Source organism: Cervus canadensis, chromosome 14 (genome assembly GCF_019320065.1).
Source record: "Cervus canadensis isolate Bull #8, Minnesota chromosome 14, ASM1932006v1, whole genome shotgun sequence".
NCBI classification, from domain to species: domain Eukaryota; kingdom Metazoa; phylum Chordata; class Mammalia; order Artiodactyla; family Cervidae; genus Cervus; species Cervus canadensis.
This window is the reverse complement of record NC_057399.1, coordinates 28,333,515-28,357,348: the sequence shown is the minus strand read 5'-3', so window position 1 is coordinate 28,357,348 and position 23,834 is coordinate 28,333,515. Positions and strand designations below refer to the sequence as shown.

The window sequence follows — 23,834 nt, the reverse complement described above, 5'->3', positions numbered from 1 at the left end:
CAGTTGTTCCACTTGCTATTATTTTCTCTCATTCTGAGGGTTCTCTTTTCACCTTGCTTATAGTTTCCTTTGCTGTGCAAAAGCTTTTAAGTTTAATCAGGTCCTGCTTGTTTACTTTTGTTTTTATTTCCATTACTCTAGGAGGTGGGTCATAGAGGATCTTGCTTTGATTTATCATCGAGTGTTCTGCCTATGTTTTCCTCTAAGAGTTTTATAGTTTCTGGTCTTACATTTAGGTCTTTAATCCATTTTGAGTTTTTCTTTGTGTGTGGTGTTAGGAAGTGTTCTAATTTCATTCGTTTACATGTAGCTGTCCAGTTTTCCCAGCACCATTTATTGAAGAGGCTGTCTTTGCACCATTGTATATTCTTGCCTCTTTTGTCAAAAATAAGGTACCCATGGGTGCATGGGTTTATTTCTGGGCTTTCTGTCTTGTTCCATTGGTCTATGTTTCTGTTTTTGTGGCATCTAGTTTATATGATAAGAATCAGCCCAAGGACTAGGCCATCTTCACTACCAGCAGCTGATGTCTACTTGAATAAGAACTTCATGATCGTCAATCTCTTCACTGATCAAAGGGATAACTCCTAGCCTCAAGGAACTTCCAGTCAAGTGGAAGGGACAGTCTTATACTCAGAAAAAAAACAGAGAGGGAGGGGGCAATGAGGGATGGTGACAAAGTAGAAACAAGTATGGGTGGGGATTACCCTGCCGCTGGGTTCCAAGCTGGAGCTCAGGCATAATGGAGGGTTGTGTGTGTGTGTGTGTGTGTGTGTGTTTGGGACCCTTTCAAACTGCAACCATAGCTGTTTGCACAGAAGTGCCCAATAGGAGTTGAGGGGAGCGGTTCTCTCCAGGCAGAGGCTGTGTCATGTCGCCTCAGCTGCAGGAAAGCCTGCCCAGCTTACTCTCTCCACTGTGTGGGCTCGCCGAAAGATTCAGAGTTCAGGCAGGTGGAAACTAGCCTGGGCACAGGTGGAGGGTCCACTTCCTCCACCCTTTCAACCCAAATACACATTTAGCTGCACCTTCTGGGTTCCTCCAACTGGAGGGGGCCTGGGAAGGAGCCCACTTTCCGATATAACTTTACTTGATTCCCATTTTGAATTCTTTAACCTGCAGCTTCACAATTCTTGAGTAAAAAGGTGGCTGAGCCTACAAGAATTCCCCCTTGATGCTGTGCAAGCATCTCCCTCGCCCAAATTTTTAGCTACTCACTGCCAGATGGCCCGAAGCGCCTTTCTGCTCCTGATGTCATCAAGAAGACGCCCAACAAGTGCTCATCCACAGTAAAACCTCCTGGGCGGGGCTTGATTTCTCTAAGCCATATTTTTTTAAATTATTCATTTATTTTATTTCTGACTGTGCTGGGTCATCCTTGCAGTGTGCGGGCTTTCTCTAGTGGTGGTGAGCAGGGGGATGCTCTCTAGTAGTGGGTGCTCAGGTTTCTCATCGTGGTGGCTTCTCTTGTTGCAGAGCACAGGCTGTAGGCACACGGGCTTCAGAAACTGCAGCTTTCACCAGTTGTGGCATGCAGGCTTAGTTGCTCCATGGCACGTGGGATCTTCCCAGACCGGGGATTGAGCTGTGTCCCCTGCACTGGCAGGTGGATTATTATCCACTGTTGTTTTTGTTGTTCAGTTGCTAAGTCATGTCTGACTCTTTGCAGCCCCATGGGCTGAAGCACCAGGGAAGTCCTCTAGGTGGTATTTAAACAGCTGTGTTTGCTGGGGTGTCTTGTGTTCAGTTCTGTGTGGATTAGGACCATTAAGTGTCCTAATCAGCTGCTGGGCTCCACGCAATCCTCTTTAGAAACCTTTTGCTTGCTATGTGTCTGGTGACGTCTGTGTTTTAGCTGCGAAGTGGAGCCAATGGGGTGGAGCAAGCAGACTAACACTGGGCCTCTAAACAAGCAATGTCAGCTTGTGCTCGGCTGCTTCAGTCGTGTCCGACTCTTTGCAACCCCGTGGACTGTAGCCTGCCAGGCTCCTCTGTCCACGGGACTCAGGCAAGAATACTGGAGTGGGTTGCCATTTCCTTCTCCAAATGTCAGCTTAGTCGATTGCAGATTTGTCCTGGCTGCCAAGTCCTCTCTTTCTTCTCTCTTCCTATCAGGGAACCTTGCCACTCAGTAGCTTTGTTTCAAGCGGAAGTTGGTGTGCTTTGATACCCTCGGGGAGTGCTTACAGGCTGGGGGACACAGGTGGGCTATTGGAATCCTTGTATTTACCTTCTAGAGGAATGCACTGGAAACAGGAGGAGAAGTGAAGCCAGGTTGGATTGGGTTTCCAAGCGCCCCTGTGTACCCTCTAGGTTCCACCAATACCCTTTCTTCTTCTACCCTGAGGGCCCCTGCTGTTGGCCTTGGCCAGATCATGTAAACCGGAACTGCAAGTTGAATAGACCAGGCATTTATTTTCTGATAAATCGGGTCTCTGTCCTGTCTGCACTTCGGCCTGCTTTTGATAAATGTTGCCAGCAGTGAATACAACATGTGGGGGGCCTGGCTAAACTTTCTAGATGTGTTGATTATAGTGTTTCCTTACATTTGGGGCAGCACATTCGAGTTTCCAAAACACGTTCCCATACACTAATTGTCTCACTGCATTTCCTCAACAGGATGAAAGAAGATGGAGCAATGCATCTCTATTTTGTAGTAAAAAAACCTGAAACTTGGAGAGGTATAGTGACTTGGGCAGTTGAAGGAGTAGAAAGTAGAAGAGTAAGAAAGCAGAACTTCTGCTCCTTGCTACAGAAACCTTTGACAGTCATGTAGTCTTTCTCTCTTTAAATCTCACTAATCACCCTGGTAATCTTGGATATCAGAACAATTTGTTCATCCATGTCATGTTTTCTTATTGCATAAAGGAAATGATAAGGGACAAGAGAACTGCTTTCTCAGCTGTATCCTTTAGTGCTCCCTTATCCAGGCTACCAGTGGTTTGCCACCTTCCAATGTACGGGAAAAATAGTAACGGTTACAGTCATTAAGCTGCCAAGCTAACTCCACAGAGATGGCCATCAGAGCAGGAACTGTGCTGGACTCAGTAGCGTCATTCGAGAGAGAGCTCTGCCTCCCCAAGATGTGTGGCAGCGTCAAGGCCTTAAGGACCAGGAATGTGGACTGACTGCTCCCCATATGGCAGAAAACATAGTGGCCATCAGAGCTTGGGTTTTTTAATCAGGCTCTGTGATTCCTATTAAGGATAAGGTCTAAGATGATTTAAGGGAAAACAGCAGAAAAGGGGGGGAAACCCTCTTAATTCTTGCCCATGCATTCATAATAGATAAAGTCAAGAGGGAACAGAAGGCTATTCCTCCGGGGTGAGTTGACCCTAATTGTCCTCCCTGTTTGGTGCTTTTAGCCCAGAGATACAAAAAAGGAACAGTCTGACAGAAATCATCACTGATGGCCACCTTCATTCAGTTGTTTTTTGGTTGCTAAGTCGTGTCTGGCTCTTTGCAACCCCATGGACTGCAGCATGCCAGACTCTCCTGTCCTCCATTATCTCTCAGAGATTATTCAGATTCATGTCCATTGAGTCAGTGGTGCTATCTGACCATCTCATTCTCTGCTATCCCCTCCTCCTTTTGCCTCCAATCTTTCCCAGCATCAGGGTCTTTTCCGATTAGTTGGCTCTTCACATCGGGTAGCCAAAATAATGGAGCTTCAGCTTCAGCATCAGTCCTTCCAAAGAATAATAAAGGTTGATTTCCTTTAGGACTGACATCACTTACAAACATTTTTTGAGCCCCCACAATGGGCCAGGCTCTGAGGATACTATGACAAAAGACACAGTTTTGATGCTTGACTTCTTCCATTCAAACCTAATTTATTCCATTTCCTTGTTGCTCTCACTTTTCTCCCAATGTCCCTCCCAGCTGTTTTGATTCCTGGTCATTTGCATCATTTTTGGCAAGACACTCTAGAGGATCAATTCCTGATGTAGCAAAACCGCCCACATCCATCTGTCCTAGTCGCCACTCTTTCGGGATAGGGTTAGCTCTTGGCCCTCCTTCATGTACTGCTTATCCCCTTACATCTTCCCTCCTAGAGAAGGTGCTTCTAGGTCAACGGTTGTGAACATGAAATGAAATAGATGTACTCCTGATTGCCAGACAAGTTTAAGTTTCTTCTTCTGAATGCATTTACCTTAAAGCAAACATTCTGTGGGCTTCCCTCGTAGCTCAGTCGGTAAAGAATCTGCCTGCAGTGCAGGAGAACCAGGTTCGATCCCTTGGTTGGAAAGGTCTCCTGGAGAAGGAAATGGCAATCCACTCCAGTATTCTTGCTTGGAGAATCCCATGGACAGAGGAGCCTGGCAGCCTACAGTCCATGGAGTCGCAAGAGTCAGACACAACTTAGCGACTAAAGAGAAAGAAATGTTCTGCGGGGAGCACGCTTCGTTGTGCTTCCTTCCCCCTTTCCTTCTGGTTCCCTGAGGAACCTCTAGTCCCTCTGTCAGTAGCCTTGTGGTTGGAGTTGATATTCATCCTGCTTCTGCTGTGAGGGGAGATCTTGCTCAGCTTAAGTCACTCCGATCAGAGTGAACCCAAAGACTTTGCCTGGGAATTCTGGAACCCCAAATCTCTTTTCTTTGTGGAGCTTAGTTGTGTGAGGCTGTGAGGCTCACAACTGCCTTTTTCATGATGAATAAGCCTGGAATTTCCAGGGAGCACTGCTGAAAGCCTGAGGATGGAGCCAAACAAGAGAAATCAGAGATGAAAGATGGGCCCAGGGCATGGGGTATGGGCCCTGAATCCAGCTGCGTCTGAACCAATTCTACATCCGGGTTAATCTATTAAGTGAGCCAATTAACTCCACTATCCCCTTTGAAAACACTGATTCGAGTTTAGTTTTCTGTCCCTTACAAAAGATTGCCAGCTAAGTACTATCCTTAGGCTAAGGCTCCCCAAATAGGGTGCCAAGGTGCACCTGTGAGCTGAGTTATAGATATTACTTGAGCATGATGACCCCAGCCCTTGGGAGGTGCTCAGAACAGCCAGAGTGCCAGGGATGGTCATCTCTGGAAGCAAGTCGCTTTGTCCATTTACCCCAGTGAGACAACAAATGCAAAATTTTAATGTGCTCCATTATAGTGATTTTAGAATATGTTCAAAAATTTTATAACACTGCTCCATTCCAAAGGCAGAGCCTACTGCTCCTCTCCTTGAAAGTGAACTGAACTTTGTGACTTGTGAACATGAAATGAAAAACAGAATATGGCAGACATGAGGGAGTATGACTTCTGAGGCTAGGTCATAAAGGACACGGCCACTTTTGGCTTGCTTCTCCTGAACTGCTCACTCTGGGGGGAAGTCAGTGAGTACCCATGCAGAAGGGGTTGAGGTCCACAGGAAGAAGAACTGAGGCCTCCCATCAATAACCAGCATCAACTCTCTAAAGTTATGAATGAGCCACCTTGGAACAGAATCCTCCAGCTTCAGTCAAGCCTTCAGATGAAAGCAGCTCTGGCCAAAGTCCTAATAGCAACCTCTCATGCAAGACCTTAAGTCACACTGCCCATCCACACTGATCCTAATCCACTGGAACTGTGTGAGGTATTGTTTACTGCTGTGTTAAACTAATGAGTTTAGGGGCTGGCTGGCTGTTATATTATGCTTCAGTAAATAACATTTACACCCAGAATGTGAAAAAGATTGAGAAGCACTGCTTTAAGTCCAAAAAAGAGTACACTGGTTACTGCAGACATACACAGCAATATATGAGAAACTTTAGTTTTAGTCTTTTTTTTTTTTTGCCAAATACTTAGTCAATAGCAGCATTACAACATTTGAGATAACAAGCATTTAAAAATACATTTAAAGCAAAACAAAAGTTCCCTGTCTTTGCAAACATATTGCAAACACAATTATCAGTGACAGCTCTAAAAGTTTTTGCTTTTATAACTAATGTATTGTTATGGAAAGGACTTCTTACTGAATAGTATTACGGCATTTAAGACAAACTCAATCAGGTCTACTCAATATATTCAGGTTTCACTTTCCTGAGATTCTTAACAGCTGGTGACAATTGCACTCAACACCTTGTTACAGGAAAGGAGGCGTGAAGCTAATCAGAAGGTTTCTCCCATAAGCCTGTACAGAAGTTTGCAAAGTAAAATCAAGCGGGCTATCACCGCATAGCAGCTTTCTCTAACTTTCAGGATACAAAAGGCCTAATCTGCTTTACTCTTAGGAATGTCTGAAATGCTTCTTTCTTAATCCCCTATTTAGGATACACAATTATTGGAGAAGGAAATGGCAACCCACTCTAGTTTTCTTGCTGTGAGAATCCCATGGACAGAGGAGCCTGGCAGGCCACAGTCCATGGGGTCACAAAGAGTCGGACACGACTGAGCGACTATCACTCCTCCTCATCAGTCAGAGGACCAACGTCCAAGTTGTTTGTTTATGCCATCCCTTAGGTAAATGCAATGCCTCCACTTCATTTATAACCATTACAGAAAGAACAGCTCCCCTGGAGTAGGAAATAATAACTCACTTCAGTATTCTTGCTTGGAAAATTCCATGGACAGAAGCATCTCACAGGCTACAGTCCACAGGGTTGCAAAGAGTCAGAAACAACAGAGCACACCCCAAAGAACAAGTAAACTATCTGGAACTGAGAAAAGAGCCAGGGTTAATTCAATAAGAGAATGAGTTAAACCAGTGTTGACGAGTTCACACTTGCCAACTCTACCAGCTTCACCTCTAGGTAAGCCCATGGGCTCTCGGTCAGAATTTTGTTTTTCTTGCTCTAGACACTATCCCTCCTATCTTGCCAATCTATAATCTGGGCACACAGATCAGAGGCATCATATCATAAAAGTTGAGAGTTTCTATAATTTTACCACCCAATATAGTAGCCACTAGTCACATGTGACTATGAGCACCTGAAATGTGGCTGAACTTAATTGATATTAGGTGTAAAGTATAAAATCTCTAAGTATAAAACACATACCTACATATTTTGAAGACTTAGTATGAAAAAAGGAATGTAAAATACCTTAATAATAATTTTTATATTGATTACATGTTGAATTGATAATATTTTGTATATATTGGTTAAATGAAATGTATCATGAAAACTAATGTCACATGTTTCTTTTCCTGATTTTTTTAATGTAGCTACCAGAAAATTTAAAATAACATACGCAGCTCATATTATATTTCTATTGGACAGTGCTGGCCTACTCAGTTATTCATTTAATTATTCAACATATGTTTATTAAGTGTCTTCTGTGTGTTGAGTTCTAGGCTAGGAGACATGAATGCAACAGTGAACACAAGTTTTTGTACCTATGAAGCGTGTGGTACCCACTGTAATACAAGAGAGACCGAAAGTGAAAGCAGGGGACATTTAATCTGGAATATTTTAGGTCACGGGATTTTAGGGCTCTTAAGAGTTAAAAGCCAGCCCTACATGACTTAGCACCTAACCCTTGTTATATCTGAAGGCACAATATAATTGGTGTTGATAATAACGGCCACTCTTGAGTCACTGAGCAAAGGTTATATTCCATACTGCCTCTTGTAGTCTGCTGTGCATTATGGCTACAGCCACACAGATGCTCTTCCTCACTAAGCTGAGAGGCTCTGGCGGGCAGTGACAATGTTCTTTGACCTTGATCTCACCCAATGTCTCCCACACAGAAGATACTAAACAACACATGGAACTAAAGCATGTCATATGTACTCATTTAAGAAAACAATTAAATACATCATGTACTTTAGGAAGAGTTCTGCCCCAAATGCCTAAAGAACAAAAGGTTTGCCATTTAAACTAGTAAGTTTCAGTAATTAAAAAATGTCCTCTTTCAGAATATAAATTCATGCATACCTGATGATATAAATGAAAAAGTTCTGTGACATCCAAATGAAATTCTCTCTCATGACCACTAAGACTAAATATTATATATGAGGTGTGACTCTGGATAGCGCTGTTTGACCAAGGCCATAATCAGGCATCTTTCTTCTTTGAAATGCTTTACCAAAGAATTGTGAGTTGTCAAAATAAAAAAAGAGGAGTTGCAAAAGGAAACATTTTGCTTGCAATTCTTATAATGTTTTCAGTACCAGTCAGGGTAATCAGTCACATTAAAAATATATAATTTAATTCTCAAATAATAACTTTGTTCATCTTTGTCCAAAGAATCCAAAGCTGAATATATTCTCTAGCTGATGTACACATGCTGACGGACAGCACAATGCTCAGAAATGAAAGCAGAAGTATTATTCTTTTATAAAAATAAACTTGGTCCCAGAGAAGAGAATAAAAAGTGATACAAGAGTGAGCGTAAGAAAAAAAAGCCAAGCTTTAGAGGAGAATTGTTTCAATTTTAGTAAATGCAGCATCTGCAACTTGGAGCGGGTCACTCAGAGTACCATGTATCTCCTACATCAGTGCTGGAGTGTGCACCTCTCTAAAGTGTGTTAAATTAACAACGTAACAGAACAAAAAAGCAAAAATAACTGTACAACAGTTAGTCCACCATTACCAAAAGGGAATCAAGTTCACAAATAATTGATCCCCGGATTTCCAGCCTTCATGATCTTTTGATTTCTAGTAAGCCCTCCCCTCACAGATTTATTGGAATGTTTGTACTCCAACAAGTTCAGCTTTTTCCCATAAAAAGGGGATGGACAAGTTCACTCTGAATAGGTTGGTGGATAACTTTTCCATTTTCCCTTGGGCAATTTGGGTTTATCTAAATATAGGTTAAACTCAAAAACAGATGGGAGGAAGTCATCCCTTGGCTAGGCAGTGCCTGACTACTCAGCAGGAGATGCTATTTATGCTTTGTTTTGTACAATTACGTGAAAAAGCACGCCTTAACAAATAACACAGGCACCCCTGATGAACCAGCCTCCAGTATCTCCATCTGCCAAATGTCCGAAGTCTGGTCGCACCCCATTTGCGTGTAACTCCCACGGTCACTTGGGTCCCAAAACTTCCAGAGTACGTCCGCTCAGGGAGCATGTGGTGTATCCTGTGTGGCAAATATCCTGTTTTAGGTACCAGTGGGTCCTTCTCCAGGGTCACAGAGCCTCCAGTCTTCCTGGGTAGGATAGTTTTTCTTAGCTGCCCTGTGACAACTGGGTTTCACATTTCCTGAAACTGGATCTGTGGAAGGAGTCTCTGAAATTAAGGAGGGAAAAGAACAGAGGAAAGAAAGATCAGTTAGCCTTTTAAAGAGAGGGAGGGGGAAAATCATTCACCAGAAAAGGACATCTATCATGGGGAACTCAGTAAATAAGTAAACAAGGGGAAGTGTGACCATGCCTTTGCACTATGCCAGGAGAAACCCAGGCAATAATTTGGCCCTGGGAAGATGCTGGCAGAAGGCCACACGGAGGGGCCCCGAGAGGTCAGGGAGAAGGCGCAGGAGGATTGGGATGCCAGCAGAGCAGATCACGCTCGGGCAGCTTCTCTGATCCCAGGGCCCACTCCCACCCCCGGGGGCTCTGCAGTTCTGACTGTCCTTTATCCTCCAGGAAAAAAAGCCTCCCCTGCCTTCTTCTCACCTCTTTTGACTGTCAACTCTGAATATTGGCTTGTAGAGTTCCGGAATTTTCCGCTCGATCATTGGTCGGAGGTTCTCTTTCAGCTTGTTGTAGTTCTTCTTAAGTTCCTGCTGATACTCCCTCTGATCTGCCGTGATGAGACGCTTGTTTTTCTCTACGGCTTCCCCACATCTGAGATGCAAATATCAGGGGGGGAGAAAAGGAGGTTGTATTTCATAGAAATTTTGTATATTTAACTCATATAGGTATGCTATAACCGTAACACCTCCAGAAGAACTACGACATGGAAAGCTTAACTAACTCACCTCAGGTCACAAAGTCAATAAACTGCAAAGACAGCTCCAGAGTCTGTCTCTCATGCAGGATGTTACATATCAAAGAAGAAAATTATCTTATTTAAACATAACGAAGCTGTGCCTTTCCTTTTATAGTGTTTTAACCCAAGGAAACTTACTATCAACAAACCTTAAGGGACAACACAATGGTTGAAACTTAGCTGACATGCAATGACTAGGAAGAATTGATGCTTTGGAATTGTGGTGCTGAAGAAGACTCTTGAGAGAGAGTCCCTCGGACTGCAAGGAGATCAAACCAGTCAACCCTAAAGGAAATCAACCCTGAATATTCATTGGAAGGACTGATGCTGAAGCTGAAGCTCTAATACTTTGGCCACCTGATGCGAAGAGCCAGCTAATTGAAAAAAGACCCTGATGCTGGGAAAGACTGAGGGCAGGAGGAGAAGGAGGTGACAGAGGTGATTGGATGGCATCATCGACTCAATGGACATGAATCTGAGCAAACTCTGGGAGATGGTGAAGGACAGGGAAGCCTGGCATGCTGCAGTCCATGGGGTCACAAAGAGTCAGACATGATTTAGTGACTGAACTACAATAATGATTAGTAATGATGCAGGTGCATTGGATTCCCATGATCATCATGGTTTAAACTGTTTTCCTAATAGTGGTGCTTGATTTGGGTGCTGTTATTGGGGATACCTGGGGCTCCCTGGTGATTCAGTGGTAATGAACTTCCCTGCCAATGCAGGAGATGCGGGTTCGATCCCTGGTAGGGAAGATCCTCTGGAGAAGGAAATGGAAACCCACTCCAGTATTCTTGCCTGGGAAATCCCATGGACAGAGGAGCCTGGAGGGCTACCGTCTGTGGGGTCACAAACAATGGGACATGACTTAGCAACTGAACAGCAACAACATGGATACCCAGGCCTTGCTATCAAATCCGCCCTATTAGTATTGAACACATATTCAGGATGACAAAGGAATCAGGTAGCACGTAGCTGTGAGGCAGGGGAAAGCCACCTGGCCTGAGCAACATTAAACCTATGGACACAGCTGATTCATCATGGAATCAACCTGCTTTAGAAGAAAGGCTTCATTCAATGTACCCTAGAAGCCTTCTGTAACTGGATTTTCACCTATCTTTTAAGTCTGACATTACTTGAAGCAAACTGTAGTATACCCAAGGTCATATATCAAGGGTTTCAGGGAAGAGGTAGGAAGGGGCGGTATATAGTCTTTGAATCCTGAGAAATCTACATCACCCCTTATTAATTTTTTTATTGCCCCTTAACTAACAATTATGAGCTACCACCACATGTAAAATGAAATCAGTTTCAGGGTGACTTCAAGGCCCAGTTTTTTTTTTTTTTTTTTCAAGGCCCAGTTTTGTAACCTTGGCAGATGAGAGGCCTGCAGAAGTGAATTGCTAACTTGGGGATGGGCTACTTCGCAAACTTCAGAAGTAACTACACTCTCTACGATCTTTGTTATCAGAAGACATAATATCTACAGATACACACAGTGTTTTAAAAAGACAAATATATTAATAGGTAGAATGAAAAATACTCATATTTGTATAGTAACTTTATATTTTAACAAATTTTATAACAAAGTATTTCATAGATGTTTACTGTATTTCTTTCTTCCATTTGGATTATAATCTCTAGGTTTTCTTATTAAAATTAACATAATTTTCATTATGTTAATTTAAATTCATAAACTAAAGAGAGCCATGAATTAAATTTCCCTCCTAGAGAAGAGCCAGATCTCTTGGGAAATGTATACAGGATTATATAAGTACATTACAAATAATTTTTTTAAATGGTCTTATCTGTAACATTTTTATTAGGTCCACAAACATCTGAACTGTGCAGCTTTCACTCAGATCCCACTGTTCCAGATGGCTCCCTCCTTTGCTGTTCACTTTGTTGATAAGTTTACTGAACACAAGCATTTTCTTACAGTCAATGTGCTGGGGTTTTTCAGCAGAGTCCTACAGAAACCAGACTGATGCAGACTAGAAAGGGCAGGAAGTTGTACTTTCAGAACATTTTTCTTGGTTTTTTGGGGAGTAACTCTCATAGGCCTCTCTCTAAGGAGTTAGATGTCTTTTCTACAGAGAGGGTGGCCATGAGCCCTCACCCTCTGGATCTCTTGCCTTCCCTCCTCTGCAATGTTCCTTCAGCATAGCTCACCCATCAGTCCCTAAGTATGACAAAAAATTGCTAGTTGCTTCATCAACGTCCATTCCCTGTCTTCCTTAACAACAGAACTCTAGGTGGTAAACCCGGGCTTCCCTGATGGCTCAGACATAAAGAATCCACCCACAGTGAGGGAGACCTGGGTTCGATCCTTGGGTTGGGAAGATCCCCTGGAGGAGGACACAGTAACCCACTCCAGTATTCTTGCCTGGAGAATCCCCATGGACAGAGAAGCCTGGTGGGCTACGTCCATGGGATCGCAAAGAGTTGGACACAACTGATGGGCTATGCACACACACAGGTGGTATACCCACCTGGAAAACTCCATTCCCAAGCCTCCCTTATAAAAAGGGATGTCTGATGAGATATAAAATGAAGTCACTAGGAAAGCTCTTAAAAGGAGTGGAGACGTTTGCTCTTTCCTTGTTTCTATTCCTGATACTTGCCTAGGATGTGATTGTGTTTGCTAGAGCCTTAGCAGCTATTTTGTGACTATGAGGATAGATACACTAAAACCAGGACAGCAGAGCAAAAGAATGGGAAAAGCCAGGGTCTCTGATGACTTTATGTGACTAACGCACAGCTGTGGGATGGCTATCTCTGATCTTATTTTATATGAGAGAAAAATAAGTTTCTATCTTAAGTCACTCTTACTTCCTTTCTCTGTTACTAGCAACTGAATGTAGTGCATAGTGAGAACTGCATTGCATAATGGTTAAAAGGACAGACTCTGGAACTGGAGTACTCACCTCTGAATCTTGCTTTGCAACTTATTGGCTTTGTGACAATAGGCAAGTTACTTATGCGTTCCTTGTCTTAGTTTCTTCACTTGGGACATGATGGTGATAATAGCCTACCTCATAAATTTTTATAAAGATTAAATTAATCAAATATATAAAATGCTTAGAATGTGTAGAAATTATTTGTTCTATGTAAGAATGGGGATGTACTTTTAGAGATTTTATATTCCAGTCCATTTTTTTTCACAGTTGATGAAACTAAGATGCAAAGATGAAGTACCCTGTCCAGAGTCACACACCTTTGGGGACAAAAAACATGGATGTAAATCCAAGATCCTGATGCTCCCAGGCCAATGTCTCATCAGCCCTACCATGTGTTACGGTACAAACCTTACAGAGGCAGATGAGTCATTGGTAGACAATATCTACATTTAATTCAGATTAATTCTCTTTCCTACTCAAATATATCAATTTCTATTTGCTCCATAATGTTATATTTATCAGTCACTTCATATGTGCCAAGTCCTATTCTAAACTCTATGAACTGACTCTGTTCATCTCTGTTTTGATACTAACTTTAAGAAGTTGTTACTATTTTATTTCCATTTTATAGCTTGGGAAACTGAGGTTGGGTAACTTGCCCAAGGGCACAAAGCTAGTTAAGGCAGAGTGGGTATTTAAAGCCAGGTGACTGGGCTCAAGAGCCCACAATCCTGACCCCAACACCACAAATGCTGCCTAGGAAAGACCCTGGCTCTTCCAGCTAGAAGTTAGGTATATGGCTTTGGTCTCAAGTTGGAACTATTCTCTCTGGAGTCCCAATTTATGGTATTTTGCTTTTCTCATCTTCTTGGTAACACTTTAGCAAGTTCCACCTGAGCTGCTGGAATGAGGGGAGAATCTGACAGAGATGCTGGAGATCAGATTGGCTCCCTGATCTCCCATGACTGAAATGACACATATGTTCCAGGCCCTTTAAGGGAAGGAAGGATTATGTGGAGGCAAGGCACCAAAAGAACATCTGGCCTTTTTGCAGGAAGAGCTTCAGAGGATATGAGGGTCCCATGGGCAGAGCCACCTCAGCTGGACACCTCCCTGTGGCTTTCTCCAACCCTGTCTCCGGCATTTCCTCCCTCCCAGCCTGACCTCTATCAAATCCCAGACCCCAGCCTGTCTCAGTGGGAGACTAGATTACTACCTGATTCTGCCCCTTAGCTGCTGTGTGACCTTGGGCTGATCACAGTCTCCTTAACCTCATTTCTTTCATCTATACCGTGGGTTTATGGGGATGAAATGGTCTCGGTGTTTGAAGATCTGGCTGGGTGGCTGCCAGCGGGGAGTGCTGGGCAGCCAGTGTGGCCTGCTTCTCCTAGGGCGAAGAGCAGGTAACGGTCCAACAGCAGACACAGTTCCTGGGCGCCCAATCACAATGATGGGGAGGCACGTGTGGCTGAAAGCACAGGGCACTGTGGGGGCAGGGGGCGCACCCCAGGGCAGAAGGGGCAGCTGCGGCTGGATCCTCCTGTGTTCCCAAGCCCCCCACCTCCCTCGGATGGGCTGCCCCAGAGGGGCCCATGCAGCTGCCTCCCTTGGGTAAGCCACAGTGGCCCTGTCTCCTCCTCTTAAGGGGCGAGATTGGGACTATGGGCTTGGGAATATGTCCAACCTTGAGTCTGATACCTGGAAGCAGATTCTGAGGACCTACTGCAACATCTCAGAACCCAGGTTGGGGGGTGGGGTCCAAAGGTAGGGGTGTGTGTGTGTGTGTGTGTGTGTGTGTATGAGGGGAAAGCCGTGTGCATGTAAGTGTGTGTGTGCACGCACATGCACATGTGTGCTGCTCTGCTTGGCTCTCAGTTTTCTGTCAAGCCTCCTAGGCCCACTGAGACAGGTCTCTGTGACCCTGGAAAAGGGACACAAGTCCTTCAAACGTCCCCACTACAGACCTGCTCCGGAGCAACCTCTCATGATGTTTAAGGCTTTGTTTTCCCACCGAATACTCAGATCACTTTTCACCAACTGTTTTTTTATCACCCACACTGCACAGTTGCTTATCTTTTGGCCACTTGGACAAATTCACTCTCCTTCCTCTTCACAGACCATAAGTCCTTTTAAGACTCTATGACCTTGTGCAGTGAGACTCTATTGATGTATCTGAAACAATATCCCTTAAAGGCAATCTAGGACTGGTGTCATCGAGTCCTACTATCTTTTCTTTAAATATAAAAGTAAATTTAAAAATCATGTAGTCTCTATAGGAATAAGAAAGTGTACATGTTATGGACTGAAGGGTGTGTCCTCCCCAAAACCACATGTGGAAGCCCTGACCCCCATGTGATGTGATTTGGAGGTGGGGCCTGTAGGAGGAATGAAGGTTAAAATTAGGCTGGGAGGGTGGGACCCACATGATGGGATTAATGCCCTCATAGAAAGAGACAAGAGAACAGTTTGCTGCTCCTCTCTACCATGTAAGGATACAGTGAGAAGATGGTTAAGCCAGCAAGAGGGAGAACCTCAACTGAATCTGCTGGCCCCTTAATCTTGGTCTTCCAGCCTCTACCACTGTGAGAAATAAATGTCTGTTGTTCAGCTACTCAATCTGTGATATTTAGTTATAGTGGCCTAAGCTAAGAAATACAAGAAGAAAAAATAAAAATACAGACTGGCACAGATTTCAGTGTTTTAAAAGGTCTGCATGCTCTGGGGAGCAAAGGAGGGAAACAGAATGCTGTACCTCTCTACCTCGGCTTCTGAAACCCAGAGATGATTCAGAAGGGGATCAAGGCCCCAAGTTGGCAACCATCTGAAGAGCTGCGGCACTGGCTGGATGAGCATCAGCCGCAGCAGGTCAGCCTGCCAGGCTCTTTACAGCTCCAGCCAGTCTGTCCCAGCTGAGTCAGAAGGGCCACTGCCCAGCAGTGGGACCCAGGTGCAGTATAACCGGAAGCATACATTTCCGCTATTAGCGGTCAGCATCGGAAGGCTTACTAATAGGGGGCTTCCCTGGTGGCTCAGACGGTAAATAGTCTGCCTGCAATGTGGGAGATCTGGGTTCAATCCCTGGGCTGGAAGGATCCCCTGGTGAGGGCAATGGCTACCCACTCCAGTATTCTTGCCTGGAGAATTCCATGGATAGAGGAGTCTGGCAGGCTATAGTCTGTGGGGTCACAGAGAGTCAGACATGACTAAGCAAATAACACTTTTTCACTTTCTCAGGCTCATTTATGTTCACCTTGAAAATCTGGGCTTACTGATATATCTATGGCCCAAGCCTGCTGAGAAGCTGGCACTCACTCAAGGCAAACCCAGGAACACTTTCACGCCCAAACATTTCCCATTCCTGTGTCACCTCTGCAGACAGCAGAGTTGGGGGAGAAAATACACTGGGACAAACAGCTTGAGCAAACAGTTTCTCTATTCATTGCAGAGCCGCAACATGCTGACTGGACTTGAGAAGCAATTAAGCCATGGAGGAAAGGAAGGTTTCCTCAGCTGCTACTTGTTTTGAAGGTATAAGTTACAGATCATCAAATTCACCCTTGCAAATGTACAGTTTGATGAGCTTAATCATTTTATGTATTAAACTGTAAATGTACAGTTTAATATGGTTATGCAACCTTTACGACAGTCGCCCACTACTTTTGATTCATGTGAAATAAAGTGGAAAGAAAGTCACTGTCCTCTGACTTTGACAGTGAAGTAGTGAGCAGAAGTACTATATCGCCCGTAGCCTTGTCTCATTTGTACTAGGACTTCGCTTTGGCACACATGTAGTGTGGTGCCTGGTACAAAGTGTGGGCTCATAACTGTTTGCTGAATGAATGAACTGGCATCTACAGTTGTTAAAAAGTGTAAAAGTAATGGCATGTTCACTGTTTTGAAGGGAGGAAAGGGGAAGAAAAATGCTGAGTGACAACAGGCAGGACCTGATGGATGGAGCCCTTGGGGAGAGGGGAGGGAGGAGAAAATGTGAGATGGGGGCAGTCAAGCAACTTCTACATCTTTATAGCCTCTGCTCAAAGTTCAGTTCCATCCAGCAGCTTTAGTAGCACCTGGAAGCTTGTTAGAAATGCAGAATCTTAGGCCCACCCCAGAACCGCTGAATCAGAGTCTTCATTTTAACAAGATTTCCAGGTCATCCGTTTGCACAGCAAATGTTTGAAAAGCACCGACAGATGTCCTTGAGGCTTTTTCAGAACAGGGTGGTAGCCCACCCAGCACAGGGGAAGGACTACAGCTTGGTTTCCCATAGGAATCACTGGAAGGGTTGGAGAACATTTTAAATGGTGGATTTGATTTTGGAGAGCAACCATTTTTGCAGGCCATCTGGGGAGAAAGATAACTTCACCATCAAAATACATGACTTTACTAGAGGATCATCCCTAAGAAAATTCATCTCCTTTTGTGTATCTGGCCTGGGACTGGTTTGACTCGGCTCTGGTTCTCTTTGTAGTCACTTGTCCTCGGGCTGGAAGCTAATTAGAAATGCTTGTTCAATAGATTTACAAGGAGGTTTTAACTAAGAAACAGAAAGTCACTTCTCTTAGCAAGCTCCTTTTACATTTATATTCTATTCAGAGAATAGCAACACCACTGTCTTCCCAGGCTCTCCTCCCTGTGCTGGCGTGCCCACAGAAAACACTGCCCTTGCCAACTCAGAAGAGCCCAGAGCATCAAGGACAACCCTGCCTCTGCGTCTTATGCTCCTGTCGGTTCCTTTACCAGTAATGGCTCCATCTTCCCGTTGCCCTCTTCCTAACACCTACATACTCAAGACATGGTGTCAGTAACATTATCCCATAAAGCCTTCCCCAGTCACTCCAGCCTACAACAGACTCTTCTCTTCTGAACTCCGTAACCCTGTATTTCTTGCACTCTCCACAGTTCTTAGCACAAGCTGCATAGCTTTGTTGTTTAGCCAAATAAAAGTCCTCTCGTCGGGAGCTGAGGAATACCCAGCTCCTGCCTTCCCACAACCACTATCATACCTGGGTCCCAGGGTGTGTGCTCATTAAACATTTCACAGGTCCTTGCAGAGGTCCAGGTCACTGTCACCTTCAGGAGCCTTTCACCATAACTCACTTTTTAAATATAGATTGACTATTTTTATTTATTTACTTTTTTGGCTATACTGCATGGCTTGTGGGATTTTAGTTCCCTGCCCAAGGACTGAACCTGCATCCTCAGCAATGAAAATACAGAACCTTAACCACTGGTTTGCTGAGGAATACCCCCATAGCTCATTTTATTTTTTTATTTTTTATTTATTTAAAAAAATTTTTTTCCCCCATAGCTCATTTTAAATGAAAATATGTGGGAAATAAATTGATCTTTAAAAATCCCCCCAATATTCTTCTAGGCTTTTGTTTTATGAAAATGCAGTATTTACTGAAGAATATCTAACTTTGGCATAATGTCAAAATTGCTATGAAATACAGGAAGCAATTCAAATGTAAAACAATAAATATAATTTCTGTATGTGTATGTATGTGTGCATATATGGATGCGTGCACACACATATACACAGCCACACACACACACCCCTATTACTAAGCAGTTGTGATTCACTGTAGGACAAAGACTGTCTCCTCTATACATAGCAAATTTACGTTCATCTCACTAAAGCCTGTGAAGGAGGGAAACCTCACCTGACGGTAGCATTCTGGTGAGTTTTCACCGAATTCAGCAAGCTTTAACTTTTAGCCTCCTTTATCCCCATCTGCCAAACAAAGATATTCCTATACTTTATATGCTGCTCTAAGGTTCTGGATGAAAAGAAGTATTAGTCCATGTATTTCTGATATCTTTCTCTCTTACAGGTGAGGAGCCATCATATCCTTCGTAATCATTCTTCCTAGGGCCACAGGAGTCCCAGCACACTGGTCTGCCCTGCAGCAGCTTGCAAGACTTTGCCCCAAGACCCCCTTCCAATTTAGGCTCAACAGGCTGCTCTGGCAGCCAGCTCCACTGCAGAATTCAAGAGCGGAGGTGAGGCTTGTCTGCCAGTGGGAACTGCCATCGCAATTACAGCTTTGTAAACTTCCAGTTACAGAGTCTTGACTCTCACTTTGAGGCAGTGTCTTACATTTCTAAAAACCAGTTATTGTATGATGGGAAATTACAAAGACTGCCAATGCCAGGAAACTCTCAGGCTCTAATGCACTGTGGAATATCAGCAAACTGAAGGAAGTGTGGGCTCTTTGGATTCAGAAGACCTGGTGTGAACTCAACTCTGCTACTAACTGGCTGTGTGACCTTAAGTCAATCATCTCCCATCTCTGACCCTCCATTTCCTCTTTTGTAAAATGAAGACTTACTTTATTTACAGTGTGACTGCGGGGCACATGAGAGATGATAAACATGAAAACACCATTCAGTTTGTTAGTTACTAGTGCAAGTAGTGTTGCTCTGCAGAAGCCTCTCAAACTTAAGCGTGCATCCAAATCACCCTGAGCATTGTTAAAATACAGGTTACTGGGCCCCATCTCTGGAGATTCTTTACTCAGTGTATCTGACTGGTATCTGAGAATCTGCCTCGCTAGCAAATTTCTCAGGGGATGCAGAAGCTGCTGGCCTGGGAACCACACTTCAAGAAGCACTGCTCTAACTGAACTCCCAGTCATTTCCCCTCTTACCGCATTATGAATTCCTTAAAGCATAATCTCAACTTGTTGTGATGCCGATAAAGTTTTGGGTCAGCTGGAATTTCAGCCAAAAATACTTGGGCTACTTCCAGTGGTCCCTGATAGAAAAAAGTGAAAAACATTACTGATGTTGGAAAGAAAGTGACATTACTTGGGAGAAAATGTTGGAGCAACTTCTTAGTTTGAACATTTGATCCTGTAGTTAGTTAAACTGAAACAAAAAAATCAAGGAAGGTCTTGAACTCAGGAAAATGTTGATTCCCTAGGAAGAGTCTACAGTTTTAGGAGAACATTCAAAAGCATAAATGTATTTCCTTAATCAAATGCTACTAATAATAGATTTTCCTTCATATATAAAGGCAATATACTACATCAAATGGTATATGATTACAGTTGCTTTCCTGAAAATAGGGATTGTCTTGATCCATCCATTCATATTGATTTGTCTAGCTGCCCTAGTGGCAAGCACCATTTTGTGTAATTGCTGGCTTGAATCAGAGATACGCACAGTATATGTGTAATCCACATGGTTTTGGGCTTATAAAGTCTTCCATTTTCATTAAAAGATTGGGACTTAGAAAAAGCAAAAGCTTCTTAATATTTTCTGATCTTGGAAATGTAATGAATACCATTTCTGTCGCCTTGATATTCTCTGGGCACAGAATTCTTGCAGGGGAGTTCAGCTGTACAGAGTGAGGGAAGGGTCATGACACTCATTGAGTTTTGAGTGTGAAGGTGTGTAGATTTAGTTCTGAAATTAAAGCGGCACACTGGACAGAGAGAACTCTTAGAACGCCCTCCATCTGAGGCTGGATCAGTCCCATGGTGAGACTGCAGTTAGAATTCTAATGAATCTGAGAAGATTCAGTCCATTCTGAAGTGGCCCAAGAAGCGGGGCTCCAGGTCACTCCTGCTTTGCAGTGCTCCTGACATACTGGTTTCATTTGACTGACGTAGGAGGTGGATGTTCTAGACCCTTTCCCTTCTCTCCTAGGGCATTCTTAAGATTCATCTCAGGCCCTGCAACAACTCTGCCTAAAGTGGAGATGACTAAGCACTCTACCCGGATCATATGCCAGAACTGACCCCAACTCAAGACTTCTCCAAGGAAACAGTACTCCTGAGACATGGTCCACTCAGCTCTAGTATTTCTAAAAGACCTCAGGTGTTCAGTCTAAGTTTAAGAACACCATTAGCATGTTGATCAGACTTCTCATTGACTTAAAGGAAGGAGGGTGCAGACATACAATGAAAATCAAAATAACGAGAACCAGAGGAGCTGCCACCAGCTAGTTTTGCTTACCTGATTGACAGTAGCTCCAACAGAGCCTTGCAGCACCATCTGAAGCATCTTGGCATCAGGAGGCTCCTGGTTAATGGCAACTGCTAATTGCAGAGTCTTCTTCTTCATATCTTCAATGGCAACTTCAATTGGTGTCAAAACAAACTGAACGTGAGACATAAATGTAGGGAAGGTCATTGTCAGGTCTTATAAGCCATGGCAAGCATGGAGCTATGACAAAGAGGACACTTGGGTTTGAAGCAGCAGTGAAGGCTTTCAGAGCAATTTAGAATAATCTCGACAGGTTAAGAGGAAGGAAGAGTCTAACATTTCTTGAGTACTTATTATGTACCAGAAGCTTTACATACATTTATCATTTACCTCTTTAAACAAACTCCTATTCTCTCCACTTTACAAGCAAAGAAAGATTTGTAAGGTGAAGTAAGTGCCACAAAATGACACCAGTTATAAGTGGGGAGGTCCGATTTTGACCACAATAATATCCACATTCAAAATCCATGTTTCTTATACACTGTTAGGTTTCCTTTCCTATTGTTGAATAAGTTATTTGACTTAAAATTGGGAAAGCACAGTAATCAAGACTTTCTTCTCCACTATAACACAAGATTTTGGCATCATGTGTGCTTTCTCTAAATCACCTTGAAGGTGAATTCTTGATAAACAGAATTCTCTTCAGGGTCAATCTGCTACTTGTTAAGTTCTGTTGGTTTGGAGTGTGGTCTAAACGTTATTGGTGGAGTCATGTCCCCTCCAAATTCAGGTGTTCAAGTCCTAGACTCCAGGACTTCAGAATGTGACTTTAGCTAAGACACGATCTTTACAGGGGTAATCAAGTTCAAAGGAAGTCATTAGGATGCGCCTAATCCAACATGGTTATATGTCCATCTAAGAAGAAGAAACCTAGACACAGGGATATGTACAGGGGGAAGATGATGTAAGAAACACAGGGAGAAGGCAGCCATCTGCAAGCTAAGGAAAGAGGTCTGCAACAGAACCTTCCCTCATGTCTTTCAGAAGGAACCAACTCTGCCAGTACCTTGATTTTTGACTGCTGGTCACAGGAACTATTAGACAATTAATTTCGGTTTCTAAGCCACCCAGTCTGTGGTAATTTGTTATATTAGCCTTAACAAACTAACATACTGACATTCTTAGAGGAACTACAAATGGCCAAGAAAAATTGTGAGGACTCTTACCGAGACCATGATTTTATTTCTGTGCTGTACCAACTTGTCCTAGTGCTCAGAAGTCTAAAAGAGTAAGAAATACAGCAGATGCCTCCTAAGTGAACCTTCTCTTAGCCGAGTCATCAGTTTGGGCTTTCTTTGCCCTCTGTGAAACCCATATTGTGATGTGGTTGCTGAATACATGAGCTGGTGGGCAACTCTCCAGGAAGCTCAGTCCCTATGCTCCTGCACAAGGAGTTGTGTTATTCACCACAATTCATTTGTGTTTGTTCACCAACTTGCTTACGCCTGTTATACTTGTTATTTTAATGACCTAATCTAATTCAGTAATGCATAAACTGGTGAATTATGGGTGTGGAAAGAAGAAGAGTTGTTTCTATGAAAACCAAGCTAATGCTTGGGCAAGACGTTGTGAAACTGAGGTTGCTATAAAGATTCCTGTCTTATTAGGTGTGCTCAAGACAACGGTCAAAAGCTAGGGGCAAAAAAAAAAAAAAAAAAAAATCATAAAAATCTAGAAGCATTCTGCTCTCATGTTGTTTTACAAGGCTCTTTAAGCTCTCTGCTTTACAGAAACCAAAACTGAACACATGGATATTGCATCATGGGTGAGGTTTATACAAGAAAGACAATGCTGAATTGTGATCAGCCAACCCTAAATCACAGGCAAGGCAGTGACTCTACACAAAATGAATGACAAATTAATGCACATGTATGTCTTTTAAACTAAAAGAAAATACTTATGTCTAATTTTCAGCAATTCTGTAGCTTGAGACATTTTCTTGATCCATGAATTTGAGGTCTTTTGCTACACATGGAACCAGAAGAGAGAAAGAGGTCTTTCCTTTATCAACGTTTAGATAGGGAAACTGATGAAGATAAGTGCCTTGTGTCACAGGAGGATGCTGAGACTAGAAGACAGCTGGTCTCCTGTCTAACTGGCATGGTGCCCTCTTATAGCTCAACATCAGCTCCTTGGGGCTACTCACTTGCTGTTCCTGTCTCTGATAATTAACAACAGAATGCTGTTGAAATCACCTGAAGCTTTCAAATATGTGAGAATTTAAATAAAATCTTTAAAATTTTATATTTCATGTAAACTTAACATTAAAATGTAAATACAAAGTAAATGTTACAATCATGTACATACATTTCTATTAAAGATATAACTTTAAAGTAGAATATACTTAAATATCAAGTGTGCTATAAAGTATGCAGTTGCCTAGAGGGGATTCCCTGGCACCAGGACAGTGAGACGATAACCACCATAATAATAATTCAAAGGCATCCCTTTTTAGATTTTTATGTGAGTCTGCCATGAAGGAGCATGAAGGCAGCCTGTGTGTCACCCTGGGAGGAGACCCAGGCCCACTGGCTCAGCCATGGCCACTGTCCAAGCCCGTTCCCCCCAGTGCCTTTACCTCCTCCTTCTGGGTGACGCTGATCCTGGTCTTGATGTAGGGGAAGGCGTGCATGGTGGTCAGGATGGTGTTCCGCCGGTACTGCTCATGCAGCTCGCCCCGAGGCCGGCCCTCCAGGGTGAAGGGGGTGGTGTACATGAACCTCCGCAGGTTGAAATTCTTCTCAAAGTAGGTTAGCCTGTCTTTCATCTCATACTCATCAAAGTAGGGCTCCACGAAAGTGATCTGTATGTAGGCCTGAGTGGGGAAAGGGAAGGGATGATGAGCTGGTCTGCAAACTACCACCCAGGGCGCACTTGTGGGGGGGTCCTCAGGACAGAGAGTGGCAATACGCCCCTCTGTGCTCACAAAGCTGAGAGAACTAGGGGAGACATCAGCTGTTAGCCATCCTTCCTCTCCACCCCCGAGGACTGGAAGAAGGTGAAGGGAGGGTGAAGTCAGGTCCACAAGCTGCCCCTCCTAGCAGAGCTCATGACCCAACTGAAACTTTGTGTGAGAATTTGCAAACTGCTAT

General features: G+C 43.5%; 1 protein-coding gene across 4 annotated transcripts in view; it reads right to left on the bottom strand.

Moving 5' to 3' along the window:
- Positions 1-5,652: 5,652 nt before the first annotated feature.
- The window catches only part of DOCK8 (dedicator of cytokinesis 8), a 225,223-nt gene continuing 207,041 nt past the window's right edge, over positions 5,653-23,834 (bottom strand). For all 4 annotated transcript variants that reach the window (XM_043486612.1, XM_043486614.1, XM_043486613.1 and 1 more), the window contains 5 exons: positions 23,321-23,557; positions 20,713-20,856; positions 19,401-19,507; positions 9,529-9,699; positions 5,653-9,142 (listed from right to left, as the gene is read on the bottom strand). In XM_043486612.1, the coding sequence (XP_043342547.1) occupies positions 9,082-9,142; positions 9,529-9,699; positions 19,401-19,507; positions 20,713-20,856; positions 23,321-23,557 (720 nt within the window). In that variant the 3' untranslated portion in view covers positions 5,653-9,081. The remainder of the gene's footprint in view (positions 9,143-9,528; positions 9,700-19,400; positions 19,508-20,712; positions 20,857-23,320; positions 23,558-23,834) is intronic.